The 25,882-nt window shown below is 45.7% G+C and overlaps 1 protein-coding gene across 7 annotated transcripts in view; it reads left to right on the plus strand.

Annotated features, from left to right (window-relative positions):
• The window catches only part of DMXL2 (Dmx like 2), a 429,248-nt gene that overhangs the window by 174,152 nt on the left and 229,214 nt on the right, over positions 1 to 25,882 (plus strand). For all 7 annotated transcript variants that reach the window (XM_082252816.1, XM_082252819.1, XM_082252821.1 and 4 more), the window contains exons 13-15: positions 5,806 to 5,927; positions 16,924 to 17,013; positions 18,001 to 18,118. In XM_082252816.1, coding sequence (XP_082108942.1) covers positions 5,806 to 5,927; positions 16,924 to 17,013; positions 18,001 to 18,118 — 330 coding nt within the window. The remainder of the gene's footprint in view (positions 1 to 5,805; positions 5,928 to 16,923; positions 17,014 to 18,000; positions 18,119 to 25,882) is intronic.

Here is a 25,882-nt window from a genome sequence, read left to right on the forward strand (position 1 = left end):
GCTACTCATTCCTTGGTGTCCAGGGGGTGCGGCACTTGGCTCCGCCAGTGCGCGCGCCCTTACCGCCCTGGGATCTTAATTTGGTGTTTGTCGGTTCTTCAGAAACCTCCCTTTGAAAATATCAGGGAGATTCCCTTGCTTACATTATCCCAGAAGGTGGCCTTCTTGGTGGCTATCACTTCTGCACGCAGGGTGTCAGAACTGGCTGCATTATCATGCCATTCCCCATATCTAGTGGTTCATAGGGATAAGGTAGTTCTTCATCCGAAGCCATCCTTTCTTCCTAAGGTGGTTTCAGATTTTCATCTGAATGAAGATATTGTGCTACCTTCCTTGTGTCCTAAGCCCAATCATCCTCAGGAATATGCGTTGCATTCCTTGGATGTGGTTCGGGCAATCAGGGTATACCTGAAGACTACGCAATCGTTCCGTAAGACGGATTCACTTTTTGTGATCACGGATGGCCCCAGAAAGGGGTTGCCTGCATCTGCCGCGACTATCTCCAAATGGATTAGACAGACGGTGGTACAGGCTTATTCTATTAAGGGCCGGAATCCTCCGTTCCCTGTTAAGGCGCACTCCACTCGAGCGCTCAGTACTTCCTGGGCCTACCGCCATCAGGTGTCAGTGGTCTAGGTGTGCAAGGCGGCTACCTGGTCGTCGGTTCATACCTTTACAAAATGTTATAAAGTTGATGTGATGGCATCGGCGGATGCCTCATTTGGCCGCAAGGTTTTGCAGGCCGCAATTTGAGGAGACCGGTGGTCTACCTCGAGGGTTTTTTTCCGTTGGAATTTCAGTTGAGTCTCATTGTGTGATTGATGAGCCTTTAAAACTTCTAGTTGGCACCGGTTGGGCCTTCTAGATTGGATTTTGATTTCCATTTTCCCACCCCTCATTTGTGGCACTGCTTTGGGACGTCCCGAGTTGATATTAATCAAGGAGGACTACGTCTGTCAATGATCGACAGAGAAAAATTGATTTTTGTAAAATCTTACCGTAAAATCCTTCTCTTAAGCTCATTGACAGATGTAGTACCCGCCCCTCTGTTTTTGAGTTGGGTTGGGTTAAATTCTCTAAACACTGCTTTGTGACATAACTGATTTGCTGTAGCAGGAAGTGAGAGGATATACCCTCTGGGACTGCCCCTAGGGTGTGGCCAGAACGTTTTCTTTCCTGTCTAGTCCTACTCCTGTAGAGGGCAGTATAACCCGAGTTGATATTAATCAAGGAGGACTACGTCTGTCAATGAGCTTAAGAGAAAAGGATTTTACGGTAAGATTTTACAAAAATCCATTTTTCTTCAGTGTTGTCACATGAAAATATATAATAAAATATTTACAAAAATGTGAGGGGGGTACTCAACTTTTGTGAGATGTATACACTGCTCAAAAAAAATTTAAGGAACACTTTTTAAGTATAGCATCATTTCATTTAAACTCCTAGGATATTGATCTGGTCAGTTAAGTAGCAGAGGAGGTTGTTAACCTGTTTCAACTGCTTTGGTGTTAATGAAATTAACAACAGGTGCACTAGATGCGTGACCAGGGCCGGACTTAGGTGTTCAGGTGTCCCGTGCGAGCTAATCCTGCGGCGCCCCACTCCCTCGCACATTTTCTTGCACTTTTTTGCACTTTATTTGACTTTTCTTTGTTATGATCACTAATAACTTAGCCCCCCTTACATTAGAGACCGCCCACAGAGCCCCCTTACATCAGAGACCCTCACAGAGGCCCCCCTTACATCAGAGACCCCCCACACAGAGCCCCCTTTACATCAGAGACCCCTCCCAGAGGCCCCCCTTACAGAGACCCTCAGAGACTCCCCTTACATCAGAGACCCTCACAGAGCCCCCCCTTACATCCGAGCCCCTCTTACATCAAAGACCCCCTTACATTAGAGACCCCCACAGAGCCCCCCCTTACATCAGAGACCCCCACGGAGCCCCCCCTTACATCAAAGACCCCCCCCCAATTCCCCCCTTACATCAGAGACCTACCACACAGAGCCCCCCTTACATCAAAGACCCCCACATAGAGCTCCCCTTACATCAGAGGCCCCCCCCAACAGAGCTCCCCTTACATCAGAGACCTCCCCACACAGAGCCCCCCTGCCCTGGGGAGTGTGGGCGGGGCAGACCCAGGAGAAGAAGGGGCAGGAGGAGGAGGAGCTGACGATCTCTCCTCTGGCGTCCCTGCAGAGAGGAGGGATTTGTCAGCGGCGGCGGTTTGGAGGCTGAGCTGTGTGAGATACACAGCTCAGGCCTGCAGCTAGGAGACCGAGGCACAGCGGGAAGTAAGCGACGGCCGCGGCCTGTGTTAACCCTCTCCAGGCCGCAGCCTGTGTTAACCCTCTCAAGGCTGCGGCCTGTGTTAACCCTCTCCAGGCCGCGGTTGCAGAATTACCTCCCGCTGTGCGGCCTGATCATCTGCGAGCTGTGATGGCCGCACGGCGCCCCTGTTGCCCATGGCGCACAACTCCCACACCCCAAAGGCCGGCCCTGTGCGCGACAATGAGACAACCTAAAAACAGGAATGGTTTTGCAGGTAGATGCCAATGACATTTTTCCCTACTCATCTTTTCTGACTGTTTTTTCACTAGTTTTGCATTTGGCTAGGGTCAGTGTCACTACTGGTAGCATTAGGTGATACCTGGACCCTAAAGAGATTGCACAGGCAGTCCAACTCCTCCAGGATTGCACCTTTAAAATGTGCCATTGCCAGAAGGTTTGCTGTTTCTCCCAGCACAGTCTCAAGAGCATAGAGGAGATTCCGGGAGAAAGGCAGTTACTCTAGGAGAGCTAGACAAGGCTGTAGAAGGTCCTTAACCCATCAGCAGGGACGGTATCAGCTCCTTTGTAGAACAGAATGAGTACTACTAGAGCCCTACAAAATGACCTCCAGCAGGCCACTGGTGCGAATGTCTCGGACCAAACAATCAGAAACAGACTTCATGAAGGTGGCCTGAGGGCCCGACATCCCCTAGTGGGCCCTGTGCTCACTGCCCAGCACCGTAGAGCTTGATTGGCATTTTGCCACTGAACAACAGAATTGGCCGGTTCGCCACTGGTGTCCTCTGCTTTTCACAGATGAGAGCAGGTTCACCCTGAGCACGTGACAGGCATAAAAGGGTCTGAAGAAGCCGTGGAGAACTTTATGCTGCCTTTACCATCGTTCAGCATGACCGGTTTGGTGGTGAGTCAGTGATGATCTGGGAGGCATATCTATGGAGGGATGCACAGACCTCTACAGGCTAGACAAAGGCACCTTGACTGCAAATAGGTATTGGGATGAAATTCTTGGACCCATTGTCAGACCCTACACTGGTACAGTGAGTCCTGGGTTCCTCCTGGTGCACAGCCATGCCAGGCCTCATGTGGCGAGAGTATGCAGCCATTTTTTGGAAGATGAAGGAATTGATATCATTGAATGGCCCCCACGCTCGCCTGACCTAAATCCAAAAGAACACCTCTGGAACATTATATTTTGTTTCATCCGACAATGCCAGGTTGCACCTCAGTCTGTTCAGTAACTCAGTGATGCCTTGGTCCAGATCTGGGAAGAAATACCCCAGGAAACCATCCATCTTCTCATTAGGAGCATGCCCCAACGTTGTCAGGCATGCATACAATCACAAGGGGGCCAAATAAACTATTGAGTATCGTTTGGAATTACTGTAATGAAATTTCAGGAGAATGGAATACCCTGCTGCACCATTTTTTCACTTTGATTTTCGTGGTGTCTTTGAATATAGCCCCCTGTAGGTTGATAATTGTCATTTCCTCCATCAAACGATGTGGCATCCTTTTGTTCCTAACACATTACCCAGTCGATGTCTGTATAGATATCCAGCATGATATTTTGCCCTTTTGAGATCTGATGTGTTTTATAAGTGTTCTTTTAAATTTCCTGAGCAGTGTGTGTGCGTGTGTATGTATGTATATGTGTGTATATACAGGTGCATCTCACAAAATTAGAATATCCTCAACAAGTAAATGTATTTCCGTAATTCAATTCAAAAAGTGAAACTCATAGGAGTCCCTCTCGCCAAGGCATGAAAAAGAGCCTTACTCTTGAGAAGCTTCTGCAGACCTCAAATATTAAAAGAGAAAAACTTTATAACTAGAGCCATATTGAAAATAATTTCAGAAGTACCTTGAAAAGTTGCTCACAAATCTTAATCTTTTATGTGCATAGTCATATATAAAAAAAAAAAAAAAAAATCTAACAGCCTGGTATGTATGTGACCCTTAATGAACATCAGCAGAAAAGTCAACCACCAGCTTGTAAATCACTCTTATCCCTTGTCTAGCCAAGCAGTTTATTAAAGCAGAAGTAAACCCATTAATTTTCCTGTTTCAGAAAACCGTAACATTCCCGGCATGCAGGGAATGAAATTGTCACATTTGCTTGTGCTATCAACCAAGCTGTAAAACCATCCAATGGCTGGTGTCATAACTGATCACATGTGCAGCATGCTGGCAGTTGAAGATTAAACAGAGGCCAAGATGGTAGCTTCCTTGGCTATAAACCATAGGAGGGTTTACTTCCACATTAAAGTTATATATTTTTTTGTTTTAAAATAACAAGCATGGTAAACTTACTTGCTCTGTGCAGTGGTTTTGCACAGAGCAGCCCAGATCCTCCTCTTCTTGGGTCCATCGCCGGTGCTCCTGGCCCTTCCATCCTGCCGAGTGTCCCTACAACAAGCAGCTTGCTATGGGGGCACCCGAGGCGAGCCACTGCTCTGTGTGTGTCCATTCAGACATGGAAGCCTGGCTCTGCCCCCTCTCTCTCTTCACTGACTGTCAGCATCGGGAGCCAATGGCACCCGCTGTGCGCCTTAGCCAGTCAGAAGGGGGAGTCCCGGACAGCCGAGTCTCATTGTTGGATCCAGATGTAGCTCAGGAAGGTATTAGGAGGGCTGAGGGGGGCTGCTGCACAAAGAAGGTTTTTTATCTTAATGCAATGTAATAAGATAAAAACAAAAACATTCTGCCTTTAGAACCACTTTAAGAAACCTCTGGGGGGGTTGTTACCAGGAGCTGGAGGATAAGAGGAAACGTGATGAGCTCATTCTACTACAAATTAAGGTGATAAAATGTCCTTTACAAATGAATTAAGTAACTAGTCTTCAATAAATTGGACCAAATTTCTCCCCTCGGCTTTCTCTGGTATACCCAAAATCTGTGTGTCATTTCATCAAGGACAGTTCTTAAGATCGTCTAATTTAGGAGAGTGTGAGGTTGTAGAGAAAGTAAATCCATCCAGTGGGGAGGCATACAACAACAAAAACCTGATGGGGAATCTAACCTTTCCCCATGCCATCTACACTAACAAAGAAAAAAAAATTGAGCTACAATTTAAACTTTAAAAATGTAATATAGAAATATTACTTAACATTATTCGTTTTGTTACTATATTCATATAAAATTATTATCCAACACTTTAACTGGCTATATTTAGCCGGTTTTAAAATTTTACCATAGAAACCATACTTTATCAACATTATTTATATCCAGTTAATTTATTTATTCATCACTTGAGCTGTTTGTATACAGCCAAACCTTTAAAGTAGCACCATGTTGAGAGTTTGCTGTTGGTGGTAGGGATTATCCTATATATATATATATATATATATATATATATATATATATATATATATATATATAATATATATATATAATATATATATTTATTTATTTTTTAAATTTCGTTTTATAATTTATACACAAGTATTATAATTCCCATAGTCAATTTCTGTCGCTCAGATGTTTGCATTGTTTCTTGTGATTTTGTATTTTAGGCACATACTGTAACTCTGCCAGTGCCTGCTTTGTTGCCTCTGATGGGACCAATCTGAGATTATATCAAGCAGTTGTCGATGCCAGAAAGCTACTGGATGAGCTTTCGGATCCAGAGTCCTCTGTAAGTGTTACTTAATCATTTATAATCTTATTTGTTATTCCTTGAGGGACACAGAAATTCGAAAACGTTTGGGTTTTACTGCTTGCCTACAGGAGCATTAGAACAAGAACAGTGACCAACCTTGTATTATCCTCCTCCTCCCAGCATTCCTCCATTGACTGAGACAATGGACACTTGTACTGCTGAGAAGAGTTTAACCTTTCTTTTTCTTGGCCATTTTTTTTTCTCATTCAAGGGTGCAGGAACAGTCTTGCTGCCACGAGTGCCCACCAATTTACTATCTACTAACAGTTCCGGTGCTGTCTGCAGTTACCCCCTGAAAGGCCTGACACAACCAAGAATTTTGCCCTCTGAGTCTATGCTAGCCTCAGAGTCTTTCTTCACTCCTTTTGACGTGGCTCCTTCCTCAGCTTTATCCCAGGAGGATTTCACCTCATTATAGACAAGATTTTGATTGCGAACTCTGACCACAGAAACCATAAGCCTACTTCTACACATTCCCTGGCAACATCCTTATCATTTCACTCCGTGGAATTAGCACTCAAAACTCAGACACTATGCCCCTTAAATCCCTAACAAATGGCATTACTCCTTAGGAATTTCAGGCCTCTGCTATTACACCTAGGCTTTAAAAAGAAAGCATAGTGGCTCTCATTAATGTAGTTCACACCACTTTAAAAGCTGCTTCTATCTATACTATTCCAAGCCTAAGCTCTTATAGGGTCCCCAGGATCACTAAGACTTTTCCAGTGCACTCCTTTTTCATCCTCCTTTACAGAGACTCAAAAAATCCTGACAATCCAGCAGCTATCAATCCTTTACCCATTTGAATAGGACTTAGTTAAAAATTAGACTTCCCCCCTGCTGTGGATCTGGCAGTTTTCTTCTTGAAAAAGAACTACTATCACTTTAAATTTTTATTTTAGGCAAGCCGGATTAAATCTAATTTATATCATGCATTTTCTGATTGAGAAGGAGAGGCAGGTGGATGAAGTCACAAACTGCACCTCAGCTATTCAAAAATAACCCTTTGTATTCACTGAAAAAATACAAGGCTGTTTTTACATGGCCAAAATGTTGTGCAAGCGACACTCTTGTTTCTGGCAACTGAACGTAAGATGGCTGTACCTCCTCTATTGGTACATTTAGTGGTTATTTGTGGAGTGTGGTTGTTGAGTTCATACTTTAATTTGTTGGTACTAACCTTTTATCTTTCTATATACAGTCCATCATGTTTTGCTATACCGCATTGCATTACTTTAACTGACAATTGCGCAGACATGCAACGCTGTATATAAATGTAATTTTTTCCCCACAAATAGAGCTTTCTTCTGGTGGTTTTAAGAGCCCATTCACACTAGTGCGACATGTCAGGCGACTTGTCAGCCTGTCAAGTCGCGGTATGTCACGGTCCATTGAGTAGTACAGGACCCGTTCTAATAAGATCGACACAATTGCTCCGACTTAGAAAAAGGGTCCTGTACTACTTTGGGGCGACCTGGGAGCGACTTGCATAGACTTCCATTATGTGAAGTCCCTGCAAGTCGCGCCGAAGTCGCGGTGCACGCGACTTCACAGGTCACCCCCCGAAGTCGTGTCGCCTCAGTGTGAACCGGCTCTTGGTCGCCTCACAGGTCGCCGTAGGTCGCCTCCCATAGGGAAGCTGCGTACCCGTTCTAATAGGAGCGACACAAGTCGCTCCGACTTAGAAAAAGGATCCGGAGCTTCTTTGGGGCGAACCGGAGGCGACCGCCATAGACTTCAATGTTATAAAGTCCGTGGCGGCCGCTCCGAGGTCGCGGCGCGCTGCTCGCACCGCGACCTAGGAGGTCGCCTCCCGAAGTCGGATCGCCCCTATGTGAACGGGGCCTAAATCCCCATTAAGATTTATTTTTTGCACTACAAACAAAACAAAAGCCCGAAAATTAAATAAAAAAACTTTTTTCCTCTTATGTCCTCCGACAGTCGCCGCCTCTTCATATTCGTCACAATGGGGTTTCACAATGGGGTATTAGACTTTGCTCCGAAGGAGTAGCTAGGCAACAGAATATGTTAACATTAAAGCTTTTAACATATCCCACCCTCAAGGGGTGGTCCCCTCAGTCAATACCCTCCTACTTCCTGCAACCATATCTCAGTTTCAATGTCTAGCTTGTCAGGAGTAGCTGGTTCTCTCTGTGCTGGGGCTTTGTGCCCCAGCCTCTTTCTTCTTTTTTGATTTTTTGTTTGAGTTTTTTCTCTCTCTTTACTTAGCTGTTCTTTTTGTCAGCATTAGTTAGTTCTTCTGACGAAGAGGATCATGTGGGCTGGGTCTCGGGCTGATCCCCCTGGTCGCAGGTCGTGGGTCAGTGGCTTCCCAGCCTGCCATCGAGCGTTCAGCCAGGTAACGCTCCTGGCACAGTGAACGACCCATCCCTGTTCGGTGCAGGGATGATTGGTGAGGTGGCTACCTCACTGGACGCTGTGCGGTTTCTTAACCCCCATTTTGTGCGTCTTGTATGCGACTCTCCCTGCCTCATGTGCAGCGGCTTGTTCGCCTGTGCGGGCCCCCCACACCATTGAGAGGTAAGTGTATCTATGTGGGGACCTGTCTGTCTGGGGGGGTGTCAGTCTGGGACTGTGTAACCTGCCTCTGTTCACACTGTTTGTCTCCCTATCACTCTGCTGCATGCTGCGGGCTGCAGGGGGGGGGGGGAGCTTTGTGACACTGTCTGTGTCAGCCTTGTTCAATGTGAGAAGCTGTGTGCTGTGGGGCATGTTTTGTGGCATGTTTGGGCACAATACAGCGATCGCTGCGGCGATCTGCCATTTTTTTTTATATATGGATGGTGTTATGTGCATTCCTGTACTGTAGGAGCGGCGGTTTCGGCGCCAAACGGCGCCATTTTGCCTGCACTCGCTCCGGCCGCATGTTCTACATGCATGGCGGCCATTTTCTTGTAGCCTCCCATAGGCTTTAATAGAGCGCCCTGGTCTCATCACTTCCTCTTCTCCTGGGTACACCGATCGAGGCAGCGGCGAGGGTCTCCTCAGGTTTTATCCTTCTGTTTCTTGCTATATCCATTGCCTGTGTCAGTTTATTGTCCCTGTGGGGGTCTCATTGTGCCTGTGTGTGGTGCGGTGGGCTGCGCTCGCCGCGCTTGTTAAAGGGGCAGTTAACCCTTTATTCTCTGGCATATCATATTGGGGCAATGGATTCTCAGGAGGGCAAATTTCCTGCCACCTTGGTGGAAAGCCAGGGGACCGCTGTTTCCCCCCCAGGGGGGGATTTGGCCACTATTGTGGCCGGCCTTGCTGCTCAGGTGCAGATGCTGGTGGCTGCTCAATCTACTAAAAGACCCAGAGTTTCTATTTCCTCTGATTCTGAGGGTGAAGGTGATGGGGCTGTTATGGCGGGGGTCTCCTTATCGGGGTCCCGCTCCTCCCTGGATCTAGTGGGGTCCGAGGTGGAGGCTGAGGTTGAGGGGGTTGATAATTCTCCCCCTGGCTCGCCTGAAGAGCTTGCAATCATGGATGAATTGATTGCTTCCATAAAACAAACGATGCGTTTGCAGGATGAAGTGTGTCCCCCCGCTGCCTTGGCGGCTTATGGGACGCAGAGAAAACGCAGGACGCCGCAGGTTTTTCCCTGCAATGATGATTTTCAGCGCGCTGTTAAGGAACAGTGGCGCAATTTACGCAAACCTTTTGCTGTGCCAAGTAGGTTCAAGCTGCGTTATCCTTTTTCGCCTTCCACTGATGAACGGTGGTGTGTACCACCCCCGGTGGATCACGCAATTGCGGTTTTGAACAAATCCACTGCGATTCCTGCAGAGGATTCCCCGGTGTTCCGTGATGCCACAGATAGAAGAATGGAGTCTCTTGCCCGTCATACTTATTCTGTTACGGGTTCTATGCTTAAAGCTCTGTTTGCCTCTCTCATGGCGGCCCAGGCTGTCGCAAGTTGGACGCAGATGCTTAGGCGCGTCCTAGTGGCCGATTCGGCCTCGCCGGCGACCCTGGATATGGTGGATCAAATCCACCAGGGTGTCATGTATCTGTGTGATGCGGACTTGGACTTAGTCCCGTTGGCTGCACGTGTACACAGCGTGGCGGTGTTGTCTCGCCGCCTGGTTTGGTTGAAGTGTTGGTCGGTGGACCAATCTTCACGTAAGACCTTAGCCAATCTGCCTTATGATGGGTCTCGCCTTTTTGGGGAGTCCTTGGATGTGTTGATTAAGGGGATCACCGGAGGTAAGAGCACTCTCTTGCCCCATTTCCCCAAGGCTAAGGGGGCTTCTGGGAAGAAGCATGCTAATTTTCGTCCCCCTCAGGGGTCCTTTCGTGCCTTTCGGTCGCACTACAAGGGCAAACCGTTCAAGGGACAAGGCTCTCAAAAGAAGCCCTGGTCTGGTAAACAGAAGTCCGGTCAGTCCGGACCCGCTGCCCATAACAGTGCGGCCTGAAGGGGCGCCCTCACCCAGTTTTGGGGTGGGGGAACGCTTGCTCGGTTTTCTTCAACCCTGGTTGGCCCGCGTGCGGGACAGGTGGGTTCAGGAGATCGTTCGATCTGGTTACAAGATCGAGTTTCTCTCTCGGCCGGAGAGCAGATTTTTTCCCTCAAATCTTCAACTGTCTCCAGAGCGTTTACGGGACCTGCACCTGGCGGTGCGAGACCTGAGGGCTCAGGGAGTGGTGGTTCCGGTGCCTCATCGGGACAGATTTCGGGGGTTTTATTCCAATCTGTTCACCGTGCCCAGGAAGGAGGGCAAGGCTCGTCCAATTCTGGACTTGAAGGCTCTAAACCGCTCTGTGCGGGTTCGCAAGTTCCGCATGGAATCCCTGCGGTCGGTGGTGGCTGCCCTGGTTCCAGGGGAATTCATGGCCTCCATCGTTTTGAAGGATGCGTATCTTCACATCCCCATTTTCGAGGGTCACCAGAGGTACCTTCGATTCGCCGTTGCGGAGGATCACTACCAGTTCGTGGAGTTACCTTTTGGTCTCTCCTCGGCTCCGCGGGTTTTCACCTAGGTGCTTGCACCGGTTCTGGCATTATTGAGAGCCCAGGGCATCTCTGTCCTGGGGTATCTGGACGACATTCTGGTTCGGTCTGCGACCAGCCAGGGTTTACAGAAGGACCTGTCTGTCACGCTGCAAACTCTGCAGGAGTTTGGTTGGACGATAAATTTTCCAAAGTCGACACTGAGTCCGTCGGTTCGTCTTCCCTACCTGGGAATGATCCTGGACTCGGTTCAGGCGAAGGTCTTCCTGCCGGAAGGCAAACTCGGAACTCTTCAGGAGGAACTCAGGTCCCTCAGGGACTTTCCGCACTCGTCTCTGCGGACTTGCATGAGATTTCTGGGATTGATGGTCTCGGCCTTCGAGGCGATTCCCTTCGCCCAGTTTCACACGCGGGGTCTCCAAGCGGAGATCCTGTCCAGGTGGGACGGGCGACCTCAATCTCTGGATCTTCAAATCTCGTTGGGCCATCGCACCAGAAGGGACCTTCTGTGGTGGATCCAGTCCCCGATGGTGTCGGGGGGCAAGTCTTTTCGTCCTATCTCGTGGACGGTGATCACCACGGATGCCAGCCTGTCGGGCTGGGGTGGTGTTCTGGGCGTTCTGTCCGCCCAGGGAACTTGGTCGGAGGGGGAGTCCTCCCTTCCGATCAACATTCTGGAATTGCGTGCGATAAATCTCTGTCTTCATCGTTGGACGGACCGGCTGCAGGGCTGCCTGGTTCGGGTGCAGACGGACAATGCCACGGCGGTGGCCTACATCAACCACCAAGGGGGCACCAGGAGTGCCCGAGCGGCTCGAGAAGTGGCCGACATTCTGTCCTGGGCCGAGACTCATGTCCCGGCGATAACGGCGGTTCACATTCCGGGGGTGGAGAACTGGCAGGCGGACTATCTGAGTCGCCAGACCCTGGATCAGGGGGAATGGTCTCTCCACCCGGCTGTCTTCCAGATGTTGTGCACGAAGTGGGGTCTTCCAGATGTGGACCTGTTCGCGTCTCGTCTCAACAACAAGGTGAGAAGGTTTGTGGCAAGGACGCGCGACCCTCGGGCAGACGCGTCGGACGCGTTAGTGGCCCCGTGGCATCAGTACAAGCTGATGTACGCGTTTCCACCGATTCAGTTGCTGTCCAGGTTCCTTCGCAGGTTACACTCGGAACGCAGCACGGTGATTCTTGTGGCGCCGGATTGGTCACGCCGGTCCTGGTACGCAGACCTCGTGAATCTGGCGGTCGACGCCCCGTGGCGTCTGCCTCTTCGAGACGATCTCCTGTCTCAAGGGCCGATATACCATCCTGCTTTACAGTCGCTGGCTTTGACGGCCTGGCTGTTGAGACCGAGGTCCTGAAGGAGAGGGGTCTCTCCCCTGAGGTCGTTCATACTTTGATCAACGCGAGGAAGTCTTCCTCGGGGAAGGTTTACTACCGTACTTGGAAGGCCTATTTTGCCTGGTGTGAGTCCAGGGGGTTTTCACCCCGCACGTACTCGGTTTCCCGAGTGTTGTCCTTCCTTCAAACAGGTGTCGATCAGCGTTTGGCGCTGGCTACGATAAAGGGTCAGGTGTCTGCGCTGGCCGTTCTTTTTCAACGTCCCGTGGCTTCCAACTCCTTGGTTGTCACTTTTGTTCAGGGAGTGTGGCATCTGGTTCCTCCTAGGAGGGATCCTCTGCCCCCTTGGGACTTGAATCTCGTTCTATCTGTGTTACAACGTGCTCCTTTTGAACAGATCAGGGAGATCTCGTTGTCTATGTTGTCCAAAAAGGTCGCCTTTTTGGTTGCGATCACTTCGGCTCGCAGAGTGTCGGAGCTGGCGGCTTTGTCCTGCAAGTCTCCGTATCTGGTTATTCACTTGGATAAGGTGGTCTTGCGACCTAATCTTTCTTTTCTTCCGAAGCGAGTTTCGGAATTCCATCTCAATGAGGATATTGACTTGCCTTCGCTGTGCGCGAAGCCTAAACATCCGAAAGAGGTGAGACTACATTCTTTGGATGTTGTTCGGGCGATAAGGGTTTACCTTAAATCGACTGAGTCTTTTCGAAAGACGGATTCCTTGTTTGTTCTTCCAGAGGGTCCTCGGAAGGGCATGGCGGCGTCGGCCTCTACCATCGCCAAATGGATCAGGCAGACCATTGAACAGGCCTATGCTTTGCAGGGGAAGGTTCCCCCTGTGCCTGTGAAGGCGCACTCTACTAGATCTCTGAGTACGTCTTGGGCCTGTCGTCATGGGGCTTCTGTAGCCCAGGTGTGTAAGGCGGCGACCTGGTCGACCGTACACACTTTCACAAAATTCTACAAGGTAGATGTTCAGGCATCGGCGGATGCTTCCTTTGGCCGCAAGGTTCTTAGTGCGGCTGTTCCCTAGGATCACCTGTTGGGATCCCTGGCTGTTGGGATATGTCTTTTATCCCCTGGTTATTTGTTTTTCCTGGGTTGTTGCTCCTGTTGAGCGAGTTTTTTCCTATTGCCCAGCTGGTTTCCTTCCTTTGGTAAGGTTCCTTTCTTTGATGCGGAGACTGCGTTGCCTTACGGCGCGGATGCGTTTCCCACCCCTCATGTTTGCACTGCTTTGGGACGTCCCCATTGTGACGAATATGAAGAGGCGGCGACTGTCGGAGGACGTAAGAGAAAACGGAATTTTTGTAAAATCTTACCTGTAAAATTCCTTTCTCTGAGTCCTCCGACAGTCGCCGCCCCGCCCCTCTTTTGGGGTTTTGGTTATATACTCTACTGCTATTCCACTGAAACTGAGATATGGTTGCAGGAAGTAGGAGGGTATTGACTGAGGGGACCACCCCTTGAGGGTGGGATATGTTAAAAGCTTTAATGTTAACATATTCTGTTGCCTAGCTACTCCTTCGGAGCAAAGTCTAATACCCCATTGTGAAACCCCATTGTGACGAATATGAAGAGGCGGCGACTGTCGGAGGACTCAGAGAAAGGAATTTTACAGGTAAGATTTTACAAAAATTCCGTTTTTGCTTTCTCTATAAAACATATCCGATAAAAAAAAATCGAATTTCTTAATAAACTTAGGCCATTATGTATTCTGCTTCATATTTATGGTAAAAAAATCCCAATAAGCATATATTGATTGGTTTGCGCAAAAGTTATAGAGTCTATGAACTATGGTATATATACTGAAATTTTTATTTATTTTTATACTAGTAATGGCAGAGATCAGCGACTTATAACGGGACTGCAATTTTGCGGCGGACAATCTGACACGAACTGACGCTTTTGACACTTTGTCACTAATACAGTGATCAGTCCTAAAAATTTGCATTGTCACTTATGACACTGGCTGGGAAACCCAATCTAGCACATCCCTGCTGACAGGGCAAAACTCTGCATATGCAGAGCTCCGCCCAGTCTGTCTCCTCACCGATCACTCATCCATTGGCCAGCACCCGCTGATCGAACTTTCATTTGTTATATATACAGTATCTCACAAAAGTGAGTACACCCCTCACATTGTTTTTAATATTTTATTATATCTTTTCATGTGACAACACTGAAGAAATGACACTTTGCTACAATGTAAAGTAGTGAGTGTACAGCTTGTATAACAATGTAAATTTACTGTCCCCTCAAAATAACTCAACACACAGCCATTAATGTCTAAACCGCTGGCAACAAAAGTGAGTACACCCCTAAGTGAAAATGTCCAAATTGGGCCCTATTCGCCATTTTCCCTCCCCGGTGTCGTGTGACTTGTTAGTGTTATAAGGTCTCAGGTGTGAATGGGGAGCAGATGTGTTAAATTTGGTGTTATCGCTCTCTCTCATACTGGTCACTGGAAGTTCAACATGGCACCTTATGGCAAAGAACTCTCTGAGGATCTGAAAAAAAAGAATTGTTGCTTTACATAAAGATGGCCTAGGCTATAAGAAGATTGCCAAGACCCTGAAACTGAGCTGCAGCATTATGGCCAAGACCATACAGCGGTTTAACAGGACAGGTTCCACTCAGAACAGACCTCGCCATGGTGGACCAAAGAAGTTGAGTGCACATGCTCAGTTTCATATCCAGAGGTTGTCTTTGGGAAATAGATGCATAAGTGCTGCCAGCATTGCTGCAGATGTTGAAAGGGGGGGGGGGGCGCATGGTCAGCCTGTCAGTGCTCAGACCATACTCCACACACTGCATCAAATTGGTCTGCATGGCTGTCGTCGCAGAAGGAAGCCTCTTCTAAAGATGATGCTCAAGAAAGCCCGCAAACAGTTTGCTGAAGACAAGCAGACTAAGGACATGGATTACTGGAACCATGTCCTGTGGTCTGATGAGACCAAGATAAACATATTTGGTTCAGATGGTGTCAAGGGTGTGTGGCAGCAATCAGGTGAGGAGTACAAAGACAAGTGTGTCTTGCCTACAGTCAAGCATGGTGGTGGGACTGTCATGGTCTGGGGCTGCATGAGTGCTGCCGGCACTGGGGAGCTACAGTTCATTGAGGGAACCATGAATGCCAACATGTACTGTGACATATTGATGCAGAGCATGATCCCCTTCCTTCAGAGACTGGGCCGCAGGGCAGTATTCCAACATAATGACCCCAAACACACTTCCAAGATGACCACTGCCTTGCTAAAGAAGCTGAGGGTAATGGACTTGCCAAGCATGTCTTAAGACCTAAACCCTATTGAGCATCTTTTGGGCATCCTAAAATGGAAGATGGAGTAGCGCAAGGTCTCTAACATCCGCCAGCTCTGTGATGTCGTCCTGGAGGAGTGGAAGAGGACTCCAGTGGCAACCTGTGAAGCTCTGGTGAACTCCATGCCCAAGAGGGTTAAGGCAGTGCTGGAAAATAATGGTGACCACACAAAATATTCACACTTTGGGCCCAAATTGGACATTTTCACTTTGGGGTGTACTCACTTTTGTTGCCAGTGGTTTAGACATTAATGTGTGGAGTTATTTTGAGGGGACAGCAAATTTACACTGTTATACAAGCTGTACACTCACTACTTTACATTGTAGCAAAGTGTCATTTCTTCAGTGTTGTCACATGAAAAGATATAATAAAATATTTACAACAATGTGAGGGGTGTACTCACTTTTGTGAGATACAGTACATATTTTAAAATATATATGTTCTTTTAAACATTCCCTAGTGTATATTAAACATTTCTTTATCCCACCCGTGGTGAAGATTTTATTATTAGTGTGCATCATGTCAGTAAGTAATGGTTAAAGCCTTCCAAGCCAAAACAATTTAGTGTAACTTTTTTTTTTTGTTTTTATGCAGCTCTGTGTATGACTTGTAATACATTTTTGAAAGGACCTGATCCCATGTGTGCAGGATTGTGTTTGGGGAATTGCTTTGAATGCCAAGAAAATTTTATTTTAGGCATTTCCTTTACCAATTTTTAAATATATGTAAATATTAGTAAGTCTTTTATTTTGAAATTGTGTTGGGTTAAGCCAATGCAAGTGCGCCCTAGCTTGCCTTATCTTTGAGTTACCAGAACTCTGATTGATTTGTTCATACATAAGGTTGGCTAAATCCTGTGTTAGTGGGCAAATACAGCATGCTTTTAGATGCTTTTAGCTTGTATTTGAAATCAGTTTTAGATGCTTCAGAGATCATTCAGAGTTCCATCACAAGCTCTTCCGACCTGTTTATGACCTTCTAAGCTGCATCAAGATGTTTTAAGCGGCTTTTGCATTGCCTTTGCCCATTTTACTGGTAAAGCATTTCAGGCACACACCGATGCCATGTACACGAGCTCCTATTGTACACACACCGATGCAGCCCTAAACCAATTCCATTTTCCAACATTCATGCGCAGTAGCTAAGCAGAAAAGGATTGGGTAGTAAGCTCCACTTCAGACCATGAACATTCTGATTGACTATTGATTTTTTATTTTTTTTGGGCGGGGGGGGGGGGGGGGTAGATTTGGTCTAACCTAGTGCCTGTTTATATATGAAATAGATGTTTACCTTGAGATTTGTCTGTTGTACAGATCTGAAAATAATTCTTATTACTTTTTACACTTTAGAAACTCATTGGTGAAGTCTTTAATATTGTAAGCCAACAGTCTACTGCTCGCCCTGGCTGTATCATTGAGCTTGATGCTATAACAAACAAGGTATGACAATCTTTACTGGCTTAGTCATTGCAGTAAGAAAATATGTTTTCTCATAGTGGCTTTTAATTATTAGGTTGATTACCTAAAAAATATACATTTTATGTCCTTGTTTTGTAGGAGAGTTTTCTTAATGATGTTGCAATTAGTTAAATAAAAATGTTTCAATTAACTTTCAACCCCCTGTGGTTACCATGCAGTGGTAAAGCTGCTTGGCACAGCGCCTACAAGATTGTTGCTATCACTGTAGTAGCGCTGACCGTTACTGTGATTTGCAGCTTCCACAGTTCACATAGTTTAATTGCCAACTTACATTGCTGCAAATTGGACCAATGTGACTGCAATAAAATCAAACTTAGAGATGTAACCCCTTGATTAAAACTGTTCATCTCGGTTTTTCCTGATTAAAATGCTTTTTTCTTTCTTTAGCAAATTTGTATTAATTTATTTAGCTATTTACTGGGGCTACATTGTATGGAAGGTTATAATGAGCTTAGGGGAATGGCTTCTCGCCTCTTGCTAGTTTTAGGATTTTTTTTCAGCCCAGCCAGCTGGTATAGTCAAATTTTATGCTTCCAGTTTGTGCCACAGAATTTGCTAACTTAAACATCAACTTGTTGTTTTTTTTTTTTCACTGAAGCCATAGAAAGTGCTATCATCATACTTTTAGGCTGTACATTTGCTTCTATGTGTATGCTTGTCACACCAGCACATTGGGCATTGTAGATTTGTAGCTCTTTGGCAAGCAGTTGATATGCATGTCAACTAAGGTTACACTTGAAATGAGGTGTAGCTCAACTACAGCAGCCCAGACATGAATGGGGCTTTTCTATGGCCCCTGACCCCTATGTGTAGAGTTCTCCATAGTCCTGCACTGATACATTGTTACCCTAAGACCTGAGTATACCTGTGCTTTAATGTGATACCTGTAGATTATTACATTAAGACACTTTAAGTGAGTATGACTGATGCTTCTCTTTGTATTCTTAGTGTGGCTCAAGAACACAGCTGCTTCATGTTTTTCAAGAAGACTTCATTTTAGGATACAAGCCACATAAAGATGATTTGAAAGCAAAGGAAACCGAGGTTTTCTTCCAACCATCTCAAGGTATGAATTCAGCATAACATTGTCAGTTAAATAGATTATCAGATTATCAGGTTTTTTATTAATTTCAGTTGAAAAATAAAATCAAAGCACTGCTATCAGCCAAAGATAGGGCTAATGTAATCTCTGTAATCTCTGATAACTGCAGGGTTTTTTTTTTTTTTAAATATCTGTCAGATTAATCATTTGGGATTAAAAGCAAAACATTTAAAGTATTTTTCTAAAAAGAAAAAAAATATATATATATTTATATAATAAATATATATATATATATATATATATATATATATATATTTATAGATGAGATATGCCTTCAGACAGCAGCAGTCTGAGCATATGAAAGAAATAGTGATCGTGCCAATCCTAGAGTTTGCTAGATAGAAGTCATGGAAGATTGGGAAGGAAGGATTTTCCAGGCACATGAAGTAATTAAAATACATTTTTATTCAAATTCCATAAACGTATAAAAGGGGAAAAAAAAAAAAGGGGAAGGGAAAAAGACAAAAATGAAAAAATATATACAATATAAAATTGATTAGGGCCTAAACGGCTACACCAATCATCTGTATAACATACAGCAGTTCTAATAGGTGTGATTATACATAGTTACAATGCTGTTAATCATAGAAAAGACTGTAAATACGTAACGGAGATGCTGTCAGAGGTCAGTCCAATGGCAGACACCATCCCATACAAGATCAGATAATGGTGACAAAGAGTAATGGTTCAATTGCTCAACATGTTTCGCCTCATATAGAGGCTTCGTCTGGAGCCTAATTGTAAATAATGTAGAGGATTCTCTATAAAACAAAAGATGTTGTTACTAGACATATAAGTTATTCACAAACACGTGTCATCTAAATTATCCAATAAAATCTGAGGACCGCACGTATGTTGGTGGTAACGTATCCAATCACTGGTTAGGAATATACAAGCGGATGGGCGGTAGACACCCCCATGGGTGCAACGGGCAATGCACCCCGGAGGCTCACCAATTGATCACATGTGGGGGACCACACATTAAAGTTTTGTAAATGGGTATCAATAGATAATAAAGATACCAACAAACAAGTGGTTTAATACATACCTGTATATTTGTTATGCAGGACAAAAGTCACCGCAGAATAAATGATAGTTAGTAACGAAGGGACACTCATGGATTTGGTCAGAGCTCGGTATCATAGGAAGGAAAACTGGCCCAGGATTGGTAAGACCTGGCTGCCACCTAAGTTGGGGTATAATAAATCGGTTAATATCTAGCTATAGGGTATGGTCAGAAAGCTAAATAAAGATTATATGGAGAGAGAAAACTGCCATATAGGTAATAGTGCGGCAGGGATATTTGCCAGGTAGGGGATAATCCCATAGGGAGACCGTAAATAACCCCCAACCAAGTATGGAGACATGCAAGAAGATAGTCACTCAAAGACCAAAGGATAGTTGGTGCGTAGTAATTAGATAGTGCGTAGGTGGCCAAAAGGCATAGCATCTTACCAAACACTCAAACTATGATGGCATTTCTCTATAACTCAATGGGAGAAGCCCATAAGTTGTACCATATAAGTAATGGTGTATAGGTTCCCTGGAGTAAATATAGATAAAGTAATATTACATATACTACAAAGGGACAACTTGATATTCAATCTCGAGTGAAATAGGCTCATGCCAAGTAAATACCTTTAAACGGCTCTGTGCTAAACATCCATGGTGTCCTCTCCGGATGGGGAACCGCCGCCATACTGAGGCCAGAGTGTGTGGCCTTTTTATGGTGTGGACCCCGAGCGGCTCGTCATGGACGTCACCGCTCCGGCCACTCCCCCCGACGTAACCTCGCGACAAACGGGGCAGGCAAGGAGCCGCGCCGGAAATCGCGGGTCCGTACGGGGAGAACAAGCGTATGTGTGGGACACGGCTTCTCCCATTGAGTTATAGAGAAATGCCATCATAGTTTGAGTGTTTGGTAAGATGCTATGCCTTTTGGCCACCTACGCACTAATTACTACTCATAAACTATCCTTTGGTCTTTGGGTGACTATCTTCTTGCATGTCTCCATACTTGGTTGGGGGTTATTTACGGTCTCCCTATGGGATTATCCCCTACCTGGCAAATATCCCTGCCGCACTATTACCTATATGGCAGTTTTCTCTCTCCATATAATCTTTAATTAGCTTTCTGACCATACCCTATAGCTAGATATTAACCGATTTATTATACCCTAACTTAGGTGGCAGCCAGGTCTTACCAATCCTGGGCCAGTTTTCCTTCCTATGATACCGAGCTCTGACCAAATCCATGAGTGTCCCTTCGTTACTAACTATCATTTATTCTGCGGTGACTTTTGTCCTGCATAACAAATATACAGGTATGTATAAAACCACTTGTTTGTTGGTATCTTTATTATCTATTGATACCCATTTACAAAACTTTAATGTGTGGTCCCCCACATGTGATCAATTGGTGAGCCTCCGGGGTGCATTGCCCGTTGCACCCATGGGGGTGTCTACCGCCCATCCGCTTGTATATTCCTAACCAGTGATTGGATACGTTATCACCAACATACGTGCGGTCCTCCAGATTTTATTGGATAATTTAGATGACACGTGTTTGTGAATAACTTATATGTCTAGTAACAACATCTTTTGTTTTATACAGAATCCTCTACATTATTTACAATTAGGCTCCAGACAAAGCCTCTATAAACCTGTTGAGCAATTGAACCATTACTCTTTGTCACCATTATCTGATCTTGTATGGGATGGTGTCTGCCATTGGACTGACCTCTGACAGCATCTCCGTTACGTATTTACAGTCTTTTCTATGATTAACAGCATTGTAACTATGTATAATCACACCTATTAGAACTGCTGTATGTTATACAGATGATAAGTGTAGCCATTTAGGCCCTAATCAATTTTATATTGTATATATTTTTTCATTTTTGTCTTTTTCCCTTCCCCTTTTTTTTTTTTTTTTCCCCTTTTATACGTTTATGGAATTTGAATAAAAATTGATTTTAATTACTTCATGTGCCTGGAAAATCCTTCCTTCCCAATCTTCCATTACTTCTATATATATATATATATATATATATATATATATATATATATATATATGCACAAGCCAATTAACCACCTCAGTACCGCCGTACGTATTTACTGCCTTGTATTGAGTTGGTTATATCAAGATCATGGTTGAGGTGAGGGTACATGATCCAGTTACCGTTTATCTTCAACATATATCAAGGGACACAGAGCAGGTAATAATGACTATCTAGGTTATGCGCTACCTTTAGTGGAATGGAAACTGGAAACCAATAGACATGCAGTTCCTCCCATATTAGCCCTCCCATACAGGAAGAACCTCAGTTTTTTCTCCAGTGTCTTGAAGGTGGTGGTCATGGCTGTTAAAGCTCTATGATGTCCCAGTTTAGGGGCTTTCTGATCGAACCCATTTGAATGGCTAAGCGCTAAAAGGATGGTACCCTAGCCTCCGCTAAGAAGACCCGAGGTTTTGCCTGCAAAGTGACCCATCTGGGCGCTGGACCCTGATAAATGGAACCCTGGTTATTATCCCAAGGAGTTAGCCAGCAGGGTGCTCTACAGGTCCAAGGGTGTTGACCCCATTAAAAAGGGGACCTGGTCCTTGAAGGTCCAATGACTGACAAAGCCCGCCGTGACCGGTGATGTTTGGGTCCTTTAACCAATCCTGGACCGAAAGGATTTGCCCCCTTAATAACCAGGCCATGCACATTCTGATTGACTATTGATTTTTTTATTTTTTTTGGGCGGGGGGGGATGGACTTGGTCTAACCTAGTGCCCGTTTATATATGAAATAGATGTTTACCTTGAGATTTGTCTGCACTGGTTTGTTGTACAGGTCTGAAAATAATTCTTATTACTTTTTACACTTTAGAAACTCCTTCGTGAAGTCAGGTATCCAGTTTCAGAGCATGCATGCAGGAGCACCCATTAATCTTCTTTCTCCAGTATATTGGTCAAATTACAATAGTTAACTTTATGGGGGTAAAGCAGTTTCAGCTAACGTAAGTGTATAGCAATGCCAGGGAAATGCAGCTTTAAAAATGTATGGCTTCAAGATGAAAAGTATGAGAGGTGGCTGGAGAAGGATAAGGACCCAGGACGTGCTAAATGTACACTGTGTCATAAAACGTTTGACATTTCGAACATGGGAGAGGCAGCGCTGTCTGGCCACGCTAAAGGTGAAAAGCACCAGTCTGCAGCTGTGTGCTCGACAGCTTCCAATTCAATCACTGGCTTTTTCGTCCATGCGCCTGAAGTGACACCGGCTCCCAGCTTACTTACTTGAAGTCATGGAAAAGTCATGGAGTTTTATTGGTAAAAATGTGTATGAACCCCCGATTAAACACATGCCTGCTTACTGGCATAGGTGCCTGTTTGCATGGGCACATGCTTGCATGAACTCATGCTTACTTACATACACGTTTGCATAAACTCATATTGCATAAATGCATGGACACGTGTTTTCATGTTTCTCGTGCCTTGTTTTTTGCAATAGATGCCCTTAACGTTTCTATCCAACAGATTTCCAGAGGAGTTCGTCTCTGTGCATATGCGCAGAGTACTATGGCTTAAGAATGGGTCAGCAGAATTACCTTGTAAGAAACCTCTGGGGATATGATAGAAACTTTTAAATACATAAAGGGAATCAACTCGGTAAAGGAGGAGAGCATATTTAAAAGAAGAAAAACTACCACAAGAGGACACAGTTTTAAATTAGAGGGGCAAAGGTTTAAAAGTAATATGAGGAAGTATTACTTTACTGAGAGAGTAGTGGATGCATGGAATAACCTTCCTGCAGAAGTGGTAGCTGCAAATACAGTGAAGGAGTTTAAGCATGCATGGGATAGGCATAAGGCTATCCTTCATATAATATAGGGCCAGGGACTATTCATAGGATTCAGATATATTGGGCAGACTAGATGGGCCAAATGGTTCTTATCTGCCGACACATTCTATGTTTCTATGGATAAATACATCCAGAAGATTTCAGGTGAAAAAAAGCGAATTTTTGCCGGTAAAAGGATTAAACATCCATCTTTTAAAGCTCCAAGTGTTACGTTACCTCCTAACACGTCAGCTTCTAGACAGCTCCGACGCTTTCAGCCGTCAGGGGTTAGAAGACCTCAAAATCAAGGTCAGAAAAAACCCTGGGTCCAAATCAGGTTCCAAATTCGCCTTATGAGGGGGCGCCCCACTCGTTCGGGTGGGGGGAAGGCTCCTGCAACTCTCAGAAACTTGAGGAGGAGTGGTGCAGGACAGGTGGGTCTTGTCCATAGTGGCACGGGGCTACATGATAGAGTTCCGAGAGTTTCCTCCTTTTCGGTTTCTGGGTTCAAATGTCCCTCTTTGCCCAGTAAAAAAAGTCCTTGTTCCAGGCCCTGGGACATTTATGGGTACAGGGCGTGTTTGTGGAGGTTCCAACCAGCGAAAGGTTCACAGGTTTTTACTCATATCTCTTTACAGTGCCAAAACCAAATGGCGATGTAAGACCCATTCTAGATCTCAAAGCTCTGAACCAGTATCTGACTGTTCAGTCTTTTTGCATGGAATATATCCTCTCCGTAGTAGCCTCTCTAAGAAGAGGAGATTTTTTGACTTCCATAGACATCAAGGATGCATACCTCCATGTACCAATTTTTCAGGCTCCCTCAGAGGTTCTTTGTTTTGCAGTAGGGCAGTCCAATTTTCAGTTTTTGGCTGTGCCGTTTGGTCTGGCCACAGCTCCCCGGGTGTTTACAAAAATCTTGGCCCCGGTGTTGGCTCTTCTAAGATCTGAGGGCGTTTTAGTAATGGGATACCTAGATGACCGGCTGATCAAGAATCGGTCAGGACCATGTTTAAAATGGGATGTTCCCGGACCGTCAAGTTTTTAGAAGATCTGGGTTGGATTGTGAACTTAGAAAAGTCAGCCTTGAGGCATGTTCAGATTCCAGAATATTGGGGTCTATTTCTCGATACTTCTCAGGCAAAGGTTTTTTCTGCCATCAAAAAATGTTCTGGCCCTGAAGGGTCTGGTGCTGTTGATAAGAGGGAAAAAGTTTCCCTCTATACGGCTGTGCATGAGACTGCTAGGCAAGATGGTGTCCTCTTTCAGAGCAGTCCCTTATGCGTAATTCCACTCCAGACTATTCCAGAACAATATTTTGTCCGCTTGGAACAAAAAGCTCAGAGCCTTGGATTCCCCAATGTTTCTTTCCCCAAGTAAGACAGGATCTGGCCTGGTGGCTGGTCCTCAGCATTCTAAGCAAGGGGAAATCTTTTCTGCCTGTGACCTGGAAGGCAGTAACCACAAACGCCAGCCATGTCGGCTGGGGAGCGGTCCGGGAGGAAATCTCTATCCAGGGAAGGTGGTCTCAGGTAGAAAAGGTTTACCCATCAACACCTTGGAGGTCCGAGCAGCCCGTTTGGCGCTGGTTTCTTGGACGACCAGACTGTAGGGGTGTCCTGTCAGGATTCAGTCCAACAACACGACTCTGGTGGCTTATATCAACCATCAGGGGGGCACCAGGAGCCAATTGGTTCAGAAAGAGGTGAACCACATACTGACATGGGCAGAGAGGTATGTTCCATGTCATTCAGCAGTATTCATACCGGGTGTGGACAGTTGGCAGGCAGACTTTCTAGGTCGCCAGCAATTGTGTCCAGGGGAATGGTCCTTGCATCCCGAGGTGTTGCAGCTGATCTGTCAACGTTGGGGTACCCCCGACATAGATCTATTGGCATCCAAGTTCAACAACAACCTAGACAATTTTGTGTCCAGAACCAAGGATCCGATCGCTATGGGAACAGATGCCTTAGTGACCCCTTGGTCAAATTTCAGCCGGATGTATGCATTTCTTCCGATCCAACTTCTGCCTTGGTTGTTAAGCAGAATTCAGGTGGAAGGGAAGCCTGTGATCCTGGTGTCTCCTGCGTGGCCCGGAGGCCTTGGTTCGCAGACCTTGTGAGGTTAGCCTTGGGGGAGCCATGGTTGCTTCCATGTTGACCAGATCTGCTCTCCCAAGGTCCCATATGCCATCCTGCTTTACGGTCACTGAATTTGACGGCCTGGCTATTGAAACCAGAATCTTGAAGGATCTGGGGATCTTGGGCTCGGTTTTGGCTACATTGGATAATGTCAGAAAATCCGTCTCTAGGAGAATCTATCCAAGAAATGGCATCCTCTTAAGTATGTCATTGGTAGAATTCTTGCTTTTCTTCAGCTAGGGGTGCTCTTAAAATTGGCATTAGGGACCATTAAAGGTCAAGTCTCAGCCTTGTTGTTTTTTTCCCAGAGACCTTTAACGACGCACTCTTTGGTGCAGACATTTATGCAAGGTGTGATTGGCATGGTTCCGCCAATTAAGCCACCCCTGTGTCCTTGGGACCTGAATCTTGTACTCTCGGCGCTGCTAAGGCAGCCCTTTGAACCTGTCAGGCAGATTCCCATGGTAATATTGGTAAGGAAATTGGTCATTTTGGTTGCTATAACCTCGGCCAGGAGGGTCTCAGAGTTAGCGGCTCTTTCCTGTAGAGAGACATTTTTTATCCTTCATCAGGATAAAGTGGTCTTTTGGCCTGATCCATCCTTTTTGCCTAAAGTAGTATCAGGGTTTCACCTAAACCAGGATATAGTTCTGCCTTCCTTTTTTCCAAATCCTCAGACCCCAGGGGAAAGATTGTTGCATTCACTAGATGCGGTTCATGCAGTTAAAGTCTATTTGAAGTCATCTGCACTAATCCGT

The sequence above is a fragment of the Pelophylax lessonae genome (genome assembly GCF_965119305.1).
Source record: "Pelophylax lessonae genome assembly, chromosome: 4".
In the NCBI taxonomy this organism is placed as follows: Eukaryota; Metazoa; Chordata; class Amphibia; order Anura; family Ranidae; genus Pelophylax; species Pelophylax lessonae.